General features: G+C 53.6%; 1 protein-coding gene across 1 annotated transcript; it reads right to left on the reverse strand.

Annotated features, from left to right (window-relative positions):
* Positions 1–2,277: 2,277 nt before the first annotated feature.
* On the reverse strand, positions 2,278–6,725 carry LOC115832875 (zinc finger protein 707-like). Its single transcript, XM_030804434.1, is given in 5 exon segments — positions 2,278–3,160; positions 3,163–3,840; positions 4,983–5,096; positions 5,548–5,674; positions 6,633–6,725. Coding segments are annotated over 5 exon segments (1,113 nt in total). The 5' UTR covers positions 6,648–6,725; the 3' UTR covers positions 2,278–2,981.
* Between the last annotated feature and the right edge of the window lie 11,254 nt (positions 6,726–17,979).

Genomic DNA, 17,979 nt, shown 5'->3' on the forward strand with positions numbered 1-17,979 from the left:
CAACCCGGGAGGCAGGAAGGGAAGCCTGAGTGTTAGAAGGAAAGACAGCTAAGAGCAGCAGCCTGACCGCAGCTGAGCATGGTCGTGCTCCTCCCTGGGGAAATGCCAAGTGAGGGACCCCCTGCTCTACCCGGAGCCCTGGAGCCCTGCTGAGCAGGGTGGAAAGCCTGCAGCCCGGGGGCACCGAGACTGTGGCCCAACCATCCAGTGTGTGAGCCCTGGATGACGGGGCCACCAGGAGTCAAGGCAGCCCGCTTGGACAACTGACCATCATCCGACGAGGCAGGGCATCACCCACGTCTCTGCTGTTCACATTTAATCCCGCACAAGCGCGTCACAAAGTGACAGCATCGTGAGGGACTAACGACCAGGCACAGGTGACCCTGGATGTGGCCAGTGGCTTCCTGTAGGGCACTCAAAACCCAAATCTTTTTTTTTTTTTGAGACAGAGTCTCGCTCTGTCGCCCAGGCTGGAGTGCAGTGGCGCGATCTCGGCTCACTGCAAGCTCCGCCTCCCGGGTTCATGCCATTCTCCTGCCTCGGCCTCTCCAAGTAGCTGGGACTACAGGCGCCCGCCACCACGCCCGGCTAATTTTTTTGTATTTTTAGTAGAGACGGGGTTTCACCGTGGTCTCGATCTCCTGACCTCGTGATCCGCCCGCCTCGGCCTCCCAAAGTGCTGGGATTACAAGCGTGAGCCACCGCGCCCGGCCAAACCCAAGTCTTTATGATCCGTCGCATCTACTGCCGAGACACCAGCTGCTCCGTCCCCACCTGCGCTCAAGCACCTGAAGGCCCTTCCAATGGCACCCACTGGGCAGGGGACAAACCAGACACGAAACACACATGCGCTTTTACCAGCCTGGACTCTGTAAGAGAAAGGCACCCCCATATCCCCCTGGGGAGATTTCCACTTATCCTGCAGGGCCTGTCCTCCAGGGGGAAGTGCTTTTCCTGCACAGGGTCTGTGGGCCAGGACAGACCCAGAGGAGCTTCCACTACGGGCTGAATCGTCACTCTGAATTCCCATGTGGAAGCCCTAGGCCCGATGAGATCTCTAGGTGATTTGGCTTCGATGGGGTCATAGGGGTGGGCCCTGCCCATGGGATCCGGGCCCTCACAAGGCAAGGTGACACCAAAGCCCCTCCCAACATGAGGACGCCTCTGAACCAGGAGGTGCTCGCCGGAAACAGACCCTGTTGGCACCTCTACCTCGGACTTCCAGCCTGCAGAGCTGGAGAGAATAAACCTGTGTTTTCTGTGCTGCCACCTGTGATGTCCTGGTAAGGCAGCCTTGTGACTCCATGACCGACAGCTGCTCTCTACAATCTTCAGTGAGCACGAAGAAACTCATACTCATGCTGCAAATAAAAGATTTGGGGAACTTTCAAACACACCAACCTCCCAGCTTCAACAGCTGTCAACATTCCGCCAATACTGTTGTGTCTTTCTCCTCTTTATTAGAATTATTGTAAATCACATCCCAGGCGCCACGTCATTTCCCCACAAAGACGTCCAAATGCATCTGAGTGAGGATTCCTCCGTAACCCTGTGTCACCGTCACCGCTAGCAGCCAATTCCTCACCCCCACCCGAGTCACGGCCCACCCACCCGACTCAGTCCACCCACGCAACTCACAGCCCACCCACGCAACTCACGGCCCACCCACGCAACTCACGGCCCACCCACCCGACTCACAGCCCATGCCCACATTTCCATGATTGTCTCAAAAGTGACTTCGCACTTGGTTTGCTCCTATCAGGGTCACGCACAGCCCCCTCGGCCTTTCTGCGTGCCCGTCTTCCCACGGAAAGGTCGCCATCTGGTGGCATCTCCAGCCGGATCTGGCTCGGGGCTTCCTCTCGGTGTGTTCAACCTTCTCCTCGTCCCCCTATTTCTTGTAAACTCGTTTCTGATTCCAACATTACATGTGCATCTGTTGGCCGGAATTCTTTTCTTTTGAGACGGAGTTTCACTCTTACTGCCCAGGCTGGAGTGCAATGGCGCAACCTTGGCTCACCACAACCTCCACCTCCCGGTTTCAAACGATTCTCCTGCCTCAGCCTCCCGAGTAGCTGGGCATGCCTGGCCTGGCTGCAATTCTTAAAGATAAACAGGCAAAAGCAAAAATAATCGGCTAACCTGAAACACGGCAGTGTCCCGATCCATTCCCACGGGGGTCTTCCCTTGGGAACCCCACTGGCAGATTTTTATTTCTGGCTAGGGAAGCAGACACCTTAAGTTTAAAACAAAGAGGTCACCTCTTCCCCACGAAATGCCCTGTGGTGAACATGGCCACCTCACTGCCCTGAGACCCAACTTGATCTCCCAATTCCAGGTGCGTGACCCAGGCTCTGACCAACAGAGCTGGGTGGAGGCCGTTCCTGCAACACTGGGGGTGGCCCTGACCTAACCACCACTCCCTAATCCTTGAATAAGGTTCAGTATTACAAAGGCTCTTGTTTCTATGGCCCAGCGCAGAGGCTGCAGAAGGGTCTTTGCCTCTGTGCAATGCTCACAGCTGCCTCACCCAAGACAGAGACAAGAAAGGAAGCCATACTGGGCAGCGAGCATGGGGTGCAAAGCCAGGAAGGAAAGGCCCAGCAGACGGCGACTCGGGGCCAGGGTGGAGTCCCTGAGCCAGACAGCTGTGGGCACCGGGCAGGCTTCTCCACCTCTGAGCCCGGCCTGGCATGTGGCTCCGGGGTCGCGCACGCTCTCAGCACATCCCCAGGGTACCCAGCGCTGAGGCAAGCCCCCGCCATCTCCAGAGCCCCGGCCATCTCCGGCGTACCCATGGATCCGCTTCTCCCACCTGGCAGTTTTCCCAGTAAAACTTCTCGGGGGACTAGGGAGCTCTGAGGACTGAGAAGGCTTCTTTTCAGGTTGACTTTCCAGGCTGAAGAGCAACTTCTCACTGCAGCTCTCCCTCAGGGCCCAGTACTCCCGCAGAGGCGCGGCACCCTACGCTTCAGGCGCCCCTACACCTCCCCGTGCCTGTGAGTTCTCTGATGCCGCGTGAAGAACCCCAGGTGGCGGAAGCCTTTCCCGCAGTGGCCGCACTCGTAGAACCTCTTTGTCAGGTGCAGCCTCCGGTGGATGCTGAAGCCCTTGGGCCACCGGAAGGACTTGCCACACTCGGCGCAGGTGTAGGGCTTCTCCCGCTGTGGACCCTCTGGTGGTGGCTGAGGTTCTCCTTGGTCCGGAAGGCTTTGCCGCAGTCCGCGCAGTAGAACGGCCGCTCCCCGGTGTGCACCAGCTGGTGTCTGAGAAGGTTGGACTTCTGCTTGAAGGCTTTCCCACAGTCGCCGCACGAGTAGGGCCTGTGCTCGGTGTGGACCTTGCGGTGCTGAGCCAGGCGGTCCTTCAGGCTGAACGCCTGCCCGCACGCCTCGCAGCAGAAGGGCTTCTCGCGCGTGTGGTTCTTCTGGTGACGCTGCAGGTTTGAAGCCCACCGGAAGGTCTGGCCGCACTCGGGGCACTCGAAGGCCTTGGTCCCCGTGTGCACCGTCTGGTGAGCGAGCAGCCGGCTGTGGCAGCTGAGCGCCTTCCCGCACGTGCCGCAGATGAACGACAGCTCTACCGCGCGCTGCTTCCGGCGCTCTCTGCGGCCCGGCCTCCGCCCACAACACTGCGTGAGCATCTGACACGGGAAAGCCGTGGGCTTGGCGTCTGTCCTTTCTGAAGCAGCTCTGGGAAGCTGCCCGTCATCCGTGTCCAGCCTGAAGCCCTTCCTAAAGCTGCTTCCTTCCCTGGCTCTTTCTCGCCGCACGTGGGCTTTCTTCTGAGCCCAAGCTGGATGATCACCGCGTCTCTTGGGGTCTGCAGACTTCCTTGCCCCTGTGGAAGGAACAGACACCCTTACACAGAGCCAGTGGCCCACGGCCAGGCAGTGCCTCCAGCAAAGCCCAGAGGACCCTCCTGCTGCATGCGTGGACTGGCTTCCATCTACTCAGCTCATTCCACATGGCTACGACTGATCAGGAAAACTCGTTCAAAGAAACACAGATGAGCCACAGATATCAACAGCTGAAACCAAGATGAGTTCAGATGCTTCCCCAGCCCCGGTGGCACGCAGGCCACCTGGCACTGCTGACGTGAGGGAGCGCCGACAGATGCCTGCCATCCAACAGAAGCAACTGGGCCAGAGAATGTCCTTTCACCCTGTCCACGCCCACAGGCCCCACTCATGCGAGTGGAGGTGGTGCCAGGATGTCGTCTGGAAGACGGGTAGCCCACATGATTCTCAACCACTCAGCCTCGGAGCCATGGCTCCCTCCAGCCGGGGCTCCACACACCCAGGGACCCGACACCTCCCCAGCCGGGGGCTCCACACACCCAGGGACCTGACACTCCCCAGCCGGGGGCTCCACACACCCAGGGATCCGACACTCCCCAGTCGGGGACTCCACACACTCAGGGACCTCCTAGGGTTTGCTCCATCCCACTCTGAAAATCTAAGTAAAAAGCAAAACCCCTCTGACCACTGCCCCAAGAGCACCCCTCACCTAATGGAGGAAAGCATGGCCACTGTCCCAGTTTTGCAAACAGGGACGTGGAGCAAACTCCTACCCAGAGCCACATACCTGGAGACCCTCACGTGCAGTCAGTACCAGGCCTGGGACCCCACGTGGCCATCACAGGGAGATCAGACACCCACACCAATGGCCTCCGCCAGACAGCATCTGGGTAGCTAGGTGCAGCCTTCAAGTGTCACTCGGGCCTCAGGCCCCTCCCGAGCTGCAACCGTATGTCATCCTGCACCACCATGCCTTGCAAGCCCCGCCCCCGGCCAGTGTCCATCAGGGCAGGAGCGTGGCTGCCCCTACGTCTCTAATGCCTGTCTAATTTAGAGAGCGGCTGTGTGTCCGCTCTCCCATGGGAAGGACACACCCTCGGTCACTGCAGCATGCTGAGCACTCACCCAGCAGCTGTGGGCCACAGGGACGGGGCCAGCTGAGCCCAGACAGCCCAGCACTCACCTGGCCGGGGCCCCCTCTGCACTGCCTGGAGCTCAGGTCTCTCCTGGTCTTCAACCCACGGCTCCTCCCACTGTTCCAGGCGAGAGACGAGGTCTGGTCTGGGGCTGCAAAATCCTTCTCAAAGGAGAGAAAAGGTTCTCTTTTACTTGTACTGAGGACAAAGTGAGGATCGAGGCTCAGAGCAGTTCCGCATCAGCCTAAGAGGCCAGGCCAGCCCTCGGGAGGCCCTGGAGAAGTCACCCAGAAGCAGAGATGACAGGAAGGGAGGGGCCTGGACAGCAAGGCCCACGGAAGGCCCTGGCAAGGTCAGAGGAAGGAAGATGAGGCTGCCTCCAGGGAGCCCGAGAGAAACGCTGAGTGGGCCCGTCTACACAGGCCAATAACTTCCAGCTCCTGAGCCCCCTCGGCTGGGAGGCCCCACTACCGTCCTGGACCAGGAAGGCACAGAGGCAGCGACAGAGCTCACCCCGCGCTCACCCCGTGCTCACGCAGCGCTCAGCCCACGCTCATGCAGCGCTCAGCCCACGCTCACGCAGTGCTCATGCAGTGCTCAGCCCGTGCTCACCCAGAGCAGCCACACTGCTGAAGTTGTCCAGCATCACGTCCCGGTAGAGGGCCCTCTGGCTGGGTTCCAGACACGCCCACTCCTCCCTTGAGAAGTAGATGGCCACGTCCCTGAAGGTCACCGGCTCCTGCAACACACACAGCTCCCGAAGTGGCCATTCCCAAGAAAAAGAAGGCTCAGCCCACAGGTCTGGGTAGGAAGGGGGAATGGGGGTGGCCCTGCTGTGGACTGATGGTTTGTGTCCCCTAAATCCATTCACTGAAGCCTGGAGCCCCGAGCGGCTGTGTCTGGAGATGGGCCTCTGTAGAAGAGATTAAGGTTAAGTGAGGTCAGAAGGGAGGGGCCCTGACCCATGGGCCTGGTCCTCACAGGAAAGTCCAGAGAGCCCCCCGGCTCCCTCCCCACACACGCGTGAACACAGCACGACAGCGGCCCCTGCCAGAAACCAGATCTGCAGCACTCTGATCTTGGACGTCAGCCTTCAGAACAGAGGAAGCGCACGTATGTAAACCGCCCACTGTGTCATATTTGGTTACAGCAGCTCTAGTGGACTAAGAGAATCTAGTCTATTTTCCTACAACAGCCACTACTCTTCTAGTGTCAATGAATCCAAGTTTCTTTTCTTTCTTTTTTTTTTCTTTTTTGAGATGGAGTCTTGCTCTGTCACCAGGCTGGAGTGGTGGCACGATCTTGGGTCACTGCAACCTCCGCCTCCCAGGTTCAAGTGATTCTCCTGCCTCAGCCTTCCGAGTAGCTGGGCCTAAAGGTGCGCACGACCGTGCCCAGCTAATTTTTTGTATTTTTAGTAGAGACGGGGTTTCACCGTGTTAGCCAGGATGGTCTTGATCTCCTGACCTCGTGATCCACCCACCTCGGCCTCCCAAAGTGCTGGGATTACAGGCGTGAGGCATTGCACCCGGCCCCAATTTTCTTTTCTCTTTCCCCGCCCCTTAAGAGAGGAAAAAAGGCAGACACGGGCACAGTGCCTGGGAAGCCGCTGCCACAGACCCTCCCGTGTGTGTGCTGGGGTCTCAGGCAGCCGGCAGGGCAGAAGGGAGGCTGCGCTCGGCAGCAGCAGGGCTCACCTGGGCCACATCCATGGGAACAGCGAGGCCGCCCCTCTGGGGAAGCACAGTGCCAAGGAGGGCAGATCTGGGAAGACAAGAAATGTAAGCGGGTGTAGCTGTCCCGGGAGTGCCCACCCCACCTGACCCAGGAGCCCCCCACTCAGCAAATCAAGGGGAATTCAGGAAAAATGAATGATGCACACACAGGGTCTGCTCTGCAACTACCAACAGCCACCAGGTGCGGGGAAACTTGGCGGTGGTGAGGGGCCAACATATCTTTAAGGGACAGCTGGGTGTGGTGTGCCACCTCCACACACAAGAACTCTGAAATACCAGACAGCAAGCAAGGCCTGTCACCAGAGGAGGACAGAGGCCAGCCATTGCTGGCTGAAAGCCAACAGCTTAGCTGCAAACACATGGCTGGAGAGTCTAACCGCATCTGAGGCAGCTGGGGCTCCTCCTCAGGAGACAGGCGGGCAGCCCGTTCCCGTGGCGCTATGCCCGGAGGATGCTCTCGGGTACGCTACAAGGAGGCCACCTCGCAGCCTCCCCCCAAGTGAAAACCTGGTGCAGCCCCGAGAAACCCCATTAGTCTTCACTGAGTCTCCAGGCCACAGGCTCCCCTAAACCTTAGGGCCCTGGCCCGCTGAGATCCAGCTTCTACCCCCAGGTCTGTAGAGAACCACGCTGGCATCCCACTGCCCTCCTGCCACAGTGGGTCCTGCCTCCTTCCTGAGTAAAGCTCAGAGCCCCAAGATGCAGAAGAGGCCAGCCCCACAGGCGCCCCTGAGAAGAGACAGAACCAGCTGGAGGAAGATGGCCCACGCCTGGTTACCTTGTCAGGGGAGGGGAGGGAGGGAATGTCACTCCAGACCCTACAGACACGGAAGTATCATAAAGGGCCGTCAGGAGCAACTCATGCAAACAGGTTCAGCAACGGAGATGAAACGGACAAACTCGATGAAAAACACAGTATTATGAAACTGACAAAAGAAAGGGAAGCCTTCCATCTGATAAGGCAATTGAAAATGTAACTTGAACCCTTCCCACACAGAAAATTCCACACCCAGCTGGATTCCCTGGTGAACTCCACCAAAGCCTACGGAAGCACAGTACTGATCTTAGAAGCTATTTAGTGAACAGAGGAAGAGCAGACGCTATCCAGTCTGTCTTAATGAGGCCAGCAAAACCCAAACCGACAACCTGATAGAGATATTACAAGGGCCAAGCACAGTGGCTCACGCCTGTAATCCCAACACTCTAGGAGGCTGAGGCAGGAGGACTGTTCGAGCCCAGCAGTTGCCCAGCCTGTCTCTATAAAAAATACAGTAATTAGCAGGGCGTGGCAGTGCACATATGCAGTCCCGGCTACTCAGGAGGCTGAGGTGGGGGGACTGCTTGAATACGGGAGGTGGAGGTTGCGGTGAGCTGAGATCATGCCACTGCACTCCAGCCTGGGTGTTAGACTGAGACCCTGTCTGAAAAAAGATATTACAAAAAAATTACCTACCAAACTCTCATAAACACAAATTCTCAAAAAATATTAGGAAGCCAAATCCAGCAGTTTATAAAAAGAATTCTCTGTCGTGACCAAGTGACGTGGACCCTAAGAGTACACAGCTGGTTTGATCCCCATTAGCTGCAGCTGGTGCCCAGGAGGCTCCCTCCACCACCTGCACTCAACATTCACTGCATGGGGCGGCTCCCTCGGCGTTCACCCCTGACACCTCGTCCCTCCTACCTCCAGCACAGCAGGTACACAGACATTCCCTTTCTCCTTCTGACACTCACGAGTGGTTACACTAACTGCTACATGTTTTCATGAATATGCTTTTCTTTTCTTTTTTTTTTGAGACAGAGTCTTGCTCTTTCGCCCAGGCTGGAGTGCAGTGGCGCGATCTCGGCTCACTGCAAGCTCCACCTCCTGGGTTCATGTCATTCTCCTGCCTCAGCCTCCCGAGTAGCTGGGACTACAGGCACCACCACTGCACTCGGCTAATTTTTGTATTTTTTTAGTAGAGACGGGGTTTCACCATGTTAGCCAGATGGTCTCTATCTCCTGACCTCGTGATCCACCTTCCTTGGCCTCCCAAAGTGCTGGGATTACAGGCGTGAGCCACCACGCCCGGCCTGTGAATATGCTTTTCAACCTGAGATTTTTTTTTTTCACTCTTTCAACAGCATGGCATCAACTTTAATCACAATGTTAATCCCCAACATTTGCCGTCATTTGAAAATGACATAACTCCATCCTGGCTAACACGGTGAAGCCCCATTTCTACTAAAATACAAAAAAATTAGCCGGGCGTGGTGGCACGCACCTGCAGTCCCAGCTACTTGGGAAGTTGAGGCAGGAGAATGGCACGAACCCAGGAGGTAGAGCGTGCAGTGAGCCAAGATCGCACCACTGCACTCCAGCCTGGGCAACAGAGTGAGACTCTATCTCAAAAAAAAAAAAAAAAGAAAGAAAATTACATAACTAACCACATTAACAGAATAAAGGAGAAAACCATATAACAGCTATTATCTCAATAGATGCAGAAAAAGCATTTGTTAAAATTCAACACCTAATCCCAACAAAAACTCTCAGCAGACAAGGAACAGAAGAGAGCTTCCTCAACCTGGCAGACCTGCAACCAACATCCTGCTTCATGGGCCACTACGGAGCTCTTTCCCTCTGAGACCAGGGACAAGCAGGGCTGTCTGCCCACTGCTTCTCTTTGTCACCTTATTGGAGGCCTGAGTCAGTGCAAGGAGGTAGAAAAAACACATAAAGCCATAAGATTACAAAGAAAGAAGTAGGTCGGGCGTGGTGGCTCATGCTAGAATCCCAGCACTTTGGGAGGCCGAGGCGGGCTGATCACCTGAGGTGGGGAGTTTGAGACCAGCCTGGCCAATATGGAAAAACCCTGTCTCTACTAAAAATACAAAAATTAGCCAGGCGTGGTGGCAGGCACCTGTCATCCCAGCTACTCGGGAGGCTGAGGCAGGAGAATCGCTTGAACCCGGGAGGTGGAAGTTGCGGTGAGCCGAAATCTCACCGTTGCACCCCAGCCTGGGCGACAAAAGCAAAACTCCGTCTCAAAAACAAAAACAAACAAACAAACAAAAAACACAAATTGGAGGTAGAGGTTGTAGTGAGCCAAGATTGTGCCACTGCACTCCAGCCTGGGTGACAGAGACCATCTTCACAACATTGGGATAGACAAACATTTCTTTCATGGATCCCCAAAAGCACTTTAAAAAAATTACAAATTCAGGCCAGGTGCAGTGGCTCATGCCTGTAATCCCAGCACTTTGGGAGGCCGAGGTGGGCAGATCACCTGAGGTCAGGAGTTTGAGACCAGCCCGGCCAACATAGAGAAACCCCGTCTCTACTAAAAATACAAAATTAGCCAGGTGTGGTAGTGCTTGCCTGTCATCCCAGCTACTCGGAGGCTGAGGCAGGAGACTCACTTGAACCCAGGAGGCAGAAGTTGCAATAAGGCTGATATCGTGCCATTGTACTCCAGCCTGGGCAACAAAAGCAAAACTCCATCTCAAAAAAAAAAAAAAAAAAAATCACAAATTGGATTTACCAGAATTAAAAGTTTTTGTTTACCAAGGCAGTTAAGAAAAAAAAAAAAAAAAAAGGAGACTGGGTGCAGTGGCTCACGCCTGTAATCCCAGCACTTTGGGAGGCTAAGGCAGGGGGATTGCTTGAGGCCAGAGTTTTGAGACCAGCCTGGGGCAACATAGGGAGACCTCTATCTCTATTGCTTAATTTAATTTTTTTAAAAAAAGAGACACAAAGGTAAGCCACAGACTAAGACAAATATTTCCCAATACATGTATCTGACAAAGGACTTATATAAAGATTGTAACTCCTACAAATCAATAAAAAAGAGAAATAAAATTTAAATTGGGAAAAATATTAGACAGACACTTCAACCAAAGTTATACAACGGTCTATAAAAACATGAAAAGGCACACTGAGTACATGGGTCATGGGTGGTGGTTTCCAATCAAAACACCTTGCTGAGTTCCTCTAGCAAGTAGCAATGACCACAGTGATAAAAACAACAGCTCCCAGCCATTCGCGGTGGCTCATGCCTGTAATCCCAGCACTTTGGGAGGCCGAGGCAGGTGGATCACCTGAGGTCAGGAGTTCAAGACCAGCCTGGCTAACATGGTGAACCCCGTCTCTACTACAAATGCAAAAAATTAGCCAGGCTACTCGGGAGGCTGAAGCAGGAGAACTGCTTGAACCCGGGAGGCGGAGGGTTGCAGTGAGCCGAGATTATGCCACTGCACTTCAGCCTGGGTGACAAAGCGAGACTGTCTCAACAAAAAAAAAACCCACTCCCCTCAGCTCAACAGCTGTGTTTGCACTACAACCTGGCTGGGCTTCCCAGCCCTGGAAAGCAGAGTCAGGAAGAACCGTGAGATAGGCCAGGAAAGAGGCTAAGGCCAGATTCCTCAAGGCATCCTGAGCCATGGTTTCATGTGTAATGCAACAAAGTTTAATACAGGAGAACAGAAGGATATTGTCATAGCTACTTTTTTCCCCCAGGCAAATTAACACAGGATTTTTTTTTCTCTGAGGCAGGGTCTTGCTCTGTCACCCAGGCTGGAGTGCAGTAGTGCAATCACAGCTCACTGCAGCCTCCACCTCCTGGGCTCAAGTGATCTTCCTACCTCAGTCTCCCCAGTAGCTGGGACCAAAAGCGCATGTGCCACCATGCCCTGCAATTGTTTTAAGTTTTTTGCAGAGATGGGGTCTCACTATGTTGCCCAGGACTGATCTCAAACTCCTGCCTCAAGAGATCCTCTGGCCTCAGCTCCCAAAGTGCTGGGGTTACAGGTGTCAGCCACAGCATCTAGTCTAAGCTACCTTTTTTTTTTTTTTTTTTTTTAGTAAGATGGAGTCTCGCTCTGTTGCCCAGGCTGTAGTGCAGTGGCGTGATCTCTGCTGACTGCAACCTCTGCCTCTTCTTGGGTTCAAACGATTCTCTTGCCTCAGCCTCCCCAGAGTAACTGGGATTACAGGCGCGCACCACCACGCCCGGCTAATTTTTGTATTTTTTTGTGGAGACAGGGTTTCACCATGCTGGCCAAGCTGGTCTAGAACTCCTGGACTCAAGTGATTCACCTGCCTCGGCCTCCAAGAGCTGAGATTACAGGCGGGAGCCACCTCGCCTGGCTAAGCTATATTTTTAAAAAGATCCTCTATGATGAACAAATAAGAAAGCAGCAAAACCGGATGGGGTGGGGAGAAGACAGGGAGGCGTTCAGGTGAGAGAGGAAGATGGCCAGGATTGGGACTTACAGGGTGGGAACAGCAAGGAGGTAAATGGTTCAGTTATGGAGCTAATGCACCAGTGACTGTGTGGCTGGGCGTGGGCAGGAAAGGGGAAGAAGTGAATCTCGGGTTTCTGCCTCCTCCCCTTCGCGGTGGAATGCCTGGGAGGACCAGAGGGTGGGGGTGTGGAGATTACAGGAGCTCAGCCTGGGGCCGGGAGCTTTGGGTGTTATGAACCAAGTCTACGCGCTTGGGTCTCATCGGAGCGGTGCGGGCTGGAGACACAGGTGTGGAAAGTGTCTACGAGGGATAACTGAGGTCACGATCGTGGACGGGGTCAGCCAGGGAGAAACCAGCTTCAAGAGGATACGCAAACCGGGTCCTGACAAACCTGCAAGTATAAGGAGCGAGGAGAGAAGAGGAGGCTGAGCCGGAAGAAGCTGAAGAACAGCCCCCGAAGAGCCGAGGGCACGGCAGCCTCCCCGGTCTGTCCAGCAGCCGCGGCGCTGGGTCTCACAGCCCTGGGGCGGCCGCAGAATTAGAAGGTTTGACAGCCCACGACCCAGGGACGGAGGGGCGGCGGGGGGCACGGGCGCACTCACCAGCGGGGCGTCCTTAACTAGGATGCTGCATCCACTACGCCGCGCCGGTAGCCCAGACTTTCACAAACTTCCCGAGCGGAAGTTGTTATCCGAAAGCTTCCGGCCCCTCTAGGAGCCCACGTCTCGGTGGTGCGCGCTGGCCTTCCAGGCCGTCCAGGCCGCTCGCCTCGCCCCGCACCGCCTGTGGTTCCGCCCCAGTGGGCAGGCCCCGCCCCGGTCGCAGCCAGGCGCCACGACGCCCGGCTGATTTTTTTTGTAATTTTAGTAGAGCCAGGGGTTTCACCATGTTGGTCAGGCTGGTTTTTGAACTCCTGACCCAGGTGATCCACCTGCCTTGGCCTCCCAAAGTGCTGGGGTTACAGGCGTGAGCCACCGAGCCCGGCCGTCTTAACCTAAAGTCGGCCTAAAAGGTTTATCCTACAAAGTGAACTGTAACCTAACTGGAGGTGTGAACAGACTCACTTGCTCTCATACCAGTCACCCAGTTCCAGCCAATCCAGGGTGCAGGGGCCAGCCCTATGGGGCTAAGCGGGGGTTCTCCCTGTGTGCGGAGACGAGAGATTGTAATAAATAAAGACACAAGACAAAGAGATAAAGAGAAAACAGCTGGGCCCAGGGGACCACTACCATCAAGACGCAGAGACCGGTAGTGGCCCCGAAGGGCTGGGCGGCTGATATTTATTGGGTGACAAGACAAGGGGGCAGGGTAAAGAGAGTGAATCTTCTAAGTAATTGACAAGGCGAAGCAAGTCACGTGATTACAGGAGAGGGGGCCCTTCCCTTTTAGGTAGCGGAAGCAGAGAGAGAAGGCAGCATAAGTTAGCATTAATCAAAGACCTTAAGACTTTCACTGTTTCTTCTACCGCTATCTACTACAAACTTCAAAGAGGAACCAGGAGTACGGGAGGAGCATGAAAGTGGACAAGGAGCGAGACCACTGAAGCACCACAGGGAGGGGTTTAGGCCTCCGGATGAAGGTCTGCGATAATAGCCAGCCTTCCACAAGAACCCGGTGGAGCAGAGTGGTCCTGACTCCTCGGAGGAAAGGAGACTTCCTTCACGGTCACTAAGTAACGGGTGCCTTCCCAGACACTGGTGTTACCGCTTGACAAAGAGCCCTCAGCGGCCCTTATGCAGGCGTGACAGAGGGCTCACCTCTTGCCTTCTAGGTCACTTCTCACAATGTCCCTTCAGTACCTTGACCCTATACCCACCGGTTATTCCTAGGTTATGTTAGTAATGCAACAAAGAGTAATATTAAAAGCTAATGATTAATAACGTTTATAATAATGATTGATAATTGTTCATGATCATCTCTATATCTAATTTGTATTATGACTATTCTTATTCTAACTATTTTCTTTATTATACTGAAACAGTTTGTGCCTTCAGTCTCTTGCCTCGGCACCTATGTAATCCTCTGCCCACACAAGGGCGGCCAACTGTTCAAACCCAGCCACGCCTTTCTATAGATTCCAAGTCTTTAGGTAATCACTTAACTTATTCAACCAATTGCCAATCAGAAAATCTTTGAATCCACCTGTGACCTGAAAGCACCCAAAATATGGCCAAGAAATATATTTAAGAAGAAACAGGCCGGGCATGGTGGCTCCCGCCTGTAATCTCAGCACTTTGGGAGGCCGAGGCGGGTGGATCACGAAGTCAGGAGATCGAGACCATCCTGGCTAACACAGTGAAATCCGTCTCTACTAAAAATACAAAAAATTAGCCAGGCGTGGTGGCGGGTGCCTGTAGTCCCAGCTACTTGGGAGGCTGAGGCAGGAGAATGGCGCAAACCCCAGAGGTGGAGCTTGCAGTGAGCCGAGATCGCACCACTCCATTCCAGCCTGGGCGATAGAGCAAGACTCTGTCTCAAAAAAAAAAAAGAAGAAAAAAAGAGTAAAATATTTTGATTTCCTTTATCTGTCATATGTAGTCATGCCAGAGTCAGGTTGGAAACTAAGCCAATTATATAGGGTTAAATAAAACCCATCTGATGAGATTTTATGGCTTGTAGGGCAGACTCCCCAGGCCCTTTAGATAAGAACTTGAGCAAGAGAGAAAAAGATCAGAGTTTAGTCCTCATTGGTAAAAGAGTTGCGACAGGAGGCAGGCAGCCAAATGCCCAGCCAAGTGGGGGCAGGTCCCCAGTGAAACCTCCACCTCCAAGCTGAAAACAGCTTAAAGCCTGAAAGCCAAGCTGCAAAGTCAAATCCTCAGACTGGATTGAGAGCCTGTCTTTCCTGTCTGGCACACTTTCCTCTGATTGGTCCCCACCCTTCACCTATTTTACATATACCTACCCTTTCCTAATTAGCTTTCTACACTGTCATGCCTACCTTTCAGTGGTGCCTTTGCTTTAACCTTTTTTGCATTACTCACAAACCAATCAGCATGCCCTCCCCATCTGAGTCCCCTAACACGGGGAACTTTCCTCCTTCACGTGGGGGACGCCCCATGTCCCCTCTCCACTGAAAGCTGTCCGTCACCTCAGTGAACTCCCCGCCTTGCTCACTCTTCAATTGTCAGAGCCTCCTCATTCTTCTTGGCCATGGACAAGCACTCGGGAAGCTCGGGAGTTGGCAGGCTGTCTCCTGCAGCAGTAGTGTGTCAAGCGAGGGCCCGGGTGGGGCGTCACTGGCCAGAGGTCCCTGGCTTGCAGAATGACTGAGAAGAACATCCTGTGTCAATAGGAATGTCTTCAAAATTGTTAGTTACATATAATTTAATACTTGTTGATTTGCTGTTACTTACGTTTTTTCGTTTGAGCCTCTGGAATCGGGGCTGGACAAGTGGCCATGGTGAGGTCTGGGGATAAGTTCTCAGTGCCTTAGACCCAGCGGCTCCCCAAGCAGAATCCAGCCCCCATGTGGTCCCCCGGTTTCCCAGCATTTGCCTTCCTGGCTATTCTGGGAAGAGGGTTGGGATCCTCCAGGCAATCACCTTCAACAGCTTCTGTCTTCTGTCCTGAGCTCTAACCGAGGATGTAACTCGGTGCCTCAGACAGTGAGGACTCAGACAGCCTTGACAGCCTTCCTGGGTGCCACATGGCTACTTGAGACCCAGGAGGACTGGGAAAGACTGTAGGGAGGGCACCTGTGTCATAGCTTCAGTGGCCAGAAGAGAGAGCAGCACCCTTCTGCAGAAGTAAATTTGCCTTGCTGAGAAGGCAAATTTATGAGCACTCAAAAAAATGCCAGTGGAAGTTTTTGTTTGTTTTGTTTTTTGAGACGGAGTTTTGCTCTTGTTGCCCAGTGCAGTAACACAAGCTTGGCTCACTGCAACCTCTGCCTCCCAGGTTCAAGTGATTCTCCTGGCTCAGCCTCCTGAGTAGCTGGGATTACAGGTGTCTACCACCAGCCCTGGCTAATTTTTTTGTGTGTTTTTAGTATTTGAGTGCTCATTTTCTTTTTTCTTCCTTTTTTTTTTTGAGATGGAGTCTCGCTCTGTTGTCCAGGCTGGAGTGCAGTGGTGCGATCTCAGGTCACTGCAAGCTCTGTCTCCTGGGTTCACGCCATTCTCCTGTCTCAGCCTCTGGGGTAACTGGGACTACAGGTGCCTGCCACCTCACCCGGCTAATTTTTTGTATTTTTTTTTAGTAGAGATGGGGTTTCACCATGTTTGCCAGGATGGTCTAGATCTCCTGACCTCGTGATCTGCCCGCCTCGGCCTCCCAAAGTGCTGGGATTACAGGTGTGAGCCACCGCTGGCCTTGAGTGCTCATTTTCTTTGCAAGTCCAAGCTCTTATTTTCAACACATTTGAGAGGAAGCTGTCCATGTGCAGTCTCAGCTGTGTGATTGTGTGGGCCAGCTGTGCAACATGTCAAGTTACTTTACCTTTCTGCATCAGGGCCCAATCAATCAGCAGACAGAAACTGCACAGTCATTTGGGCAAGGAAAGTTCAATATAAAGGATTATTTACTATTAATGGAATTATCTATATAGGACTAAAAGAGAATGCAAAGAATACTCTGGGGCTGAGAGAGAGTTCCCAAGGAAGGAGAAAATGTGAAAGATGGCCTCCTCCCCAAGGTTGGGGCTCAATCTGGAAAAGGTGTGGTTGCAGAGCTGCTGTGAGGTGCAATATGGATGATGGAGAGGTTCTCTGGTTTTCCCTAAGCTGGTCCACAGTCAATGGACAATCACTCCTGCAGGTGTAGAGGGGTTTGAAGGTGGCAGGTAGGGAGCCCTGGCCAGGACTGGCAAGAAGGAAACACCTCTCTGGGGCAGGCTGAGGCTGGATGCTGACCAATGGAGCACCTGCAAGACTCACTGGGATCTACCTGCGGCACTGCAAGTGAAGTCGGCTAGGGGTGAAGCAACACTGGTGTGCTGGCAGCCACAAGGCAGGAACAAGAAGAAGAAAACAGGAGAAAGTGCAGAACAGGAAGAGAAGACTTTCCTCCTGCAGGTTCTCTAGTGCCCTCTACTTACAAAGCTTAACATCATACCTGCTTTCAAGGAGAAACAGTTTAGGGCCCAACTCCATTTTCACCAAGCAGGTGATAAAGTATGTATTTGAAGCTGAAAGACAACAAATGGAGAATTGGCAGTTTCAAGCCTCAGTTGGGCCCTTGGTTTTCTCAGTACTCACTCTGTGCCTCCCAACAACTAGTCTTCTTTCTGATTCTCCAAGTAGCTCTTTCAACACTCCGTGAAAACCCTATCCCACCATCTTTCTTCCCACTGGGAAGACAACCTTGTCTTTTTTTTTTTTTCTGGCAGGGTCTCATCTGTCATTCATGCTGGAGTGCAGTGGTGCAATCTTGGCTCGCTGAACCTCATCCTCCTGGGCTCAGCCATCCTCCCACCTCAGCCTGCTTCAGTAGCTGAGACCAGAAGTGCATGCCACCATGTCTGGCTAATTTTTGTATTTTTTCTGGACACGAGATTTTGCCATGTTGGCCAGGCTGGTGTCAAACTCCTGGGCATGTCCCTGCCTCAGCCTTCCAAAGTGCCAGGATTACAGGCCTGAGCCACCATGCCTGGCTCTTGTCTCTTATTTTACAGGGAAAATACATAATAATGCATGTTTGATTAAACTGAATGATGCAGGCTTTGGGAAATCTACCTGTTATGGGTTGAATTGTTTCCCCAAAATTCAAATGCTGAACCTACCCTGGTACCTCAGAATGTGATTGGATTTGGAAATCGGCCTCTAAAGAGGTAGTAAAGTTAAAATGGGGCCTTTGGGTGGGCCCTAACCTGATCCGACTAGGGTCCTTCTAAGAGGGGGAAATCTGGATGCACAGAGAGACATGGGATGTGTGTTTGCATGGAGGGAGGGAGGCCTCGCGGGGACATAGCATGGATGTGTGTGCACGAGGAAGGAGGACCACGCAGGGACACAGCATGGAATATATGTACACATGAAGGAGGGAGGGCCTCGCAGGGACACAGCATGGATGTGTGTGCACACGGTGGGAGGAAGGGCCTCTTGGGGACACAGGATGGGATGTGTGTGCACACAGAGGGACAAG

This window comes from Nomascus leucogenys, chromosome 23, assembly GCF_006542625.1.
Source record: "Nomascus leucogenys isolate Asia chromosome 23, Asia_NLE_v1, whole genome shotgun sequence".
Lineage (NCBI taxonomy): Eukaryota > Metazoa > Chordata > Mammalia > Primates > Hylobatidae > Nomascus > Nomascus leucogenys.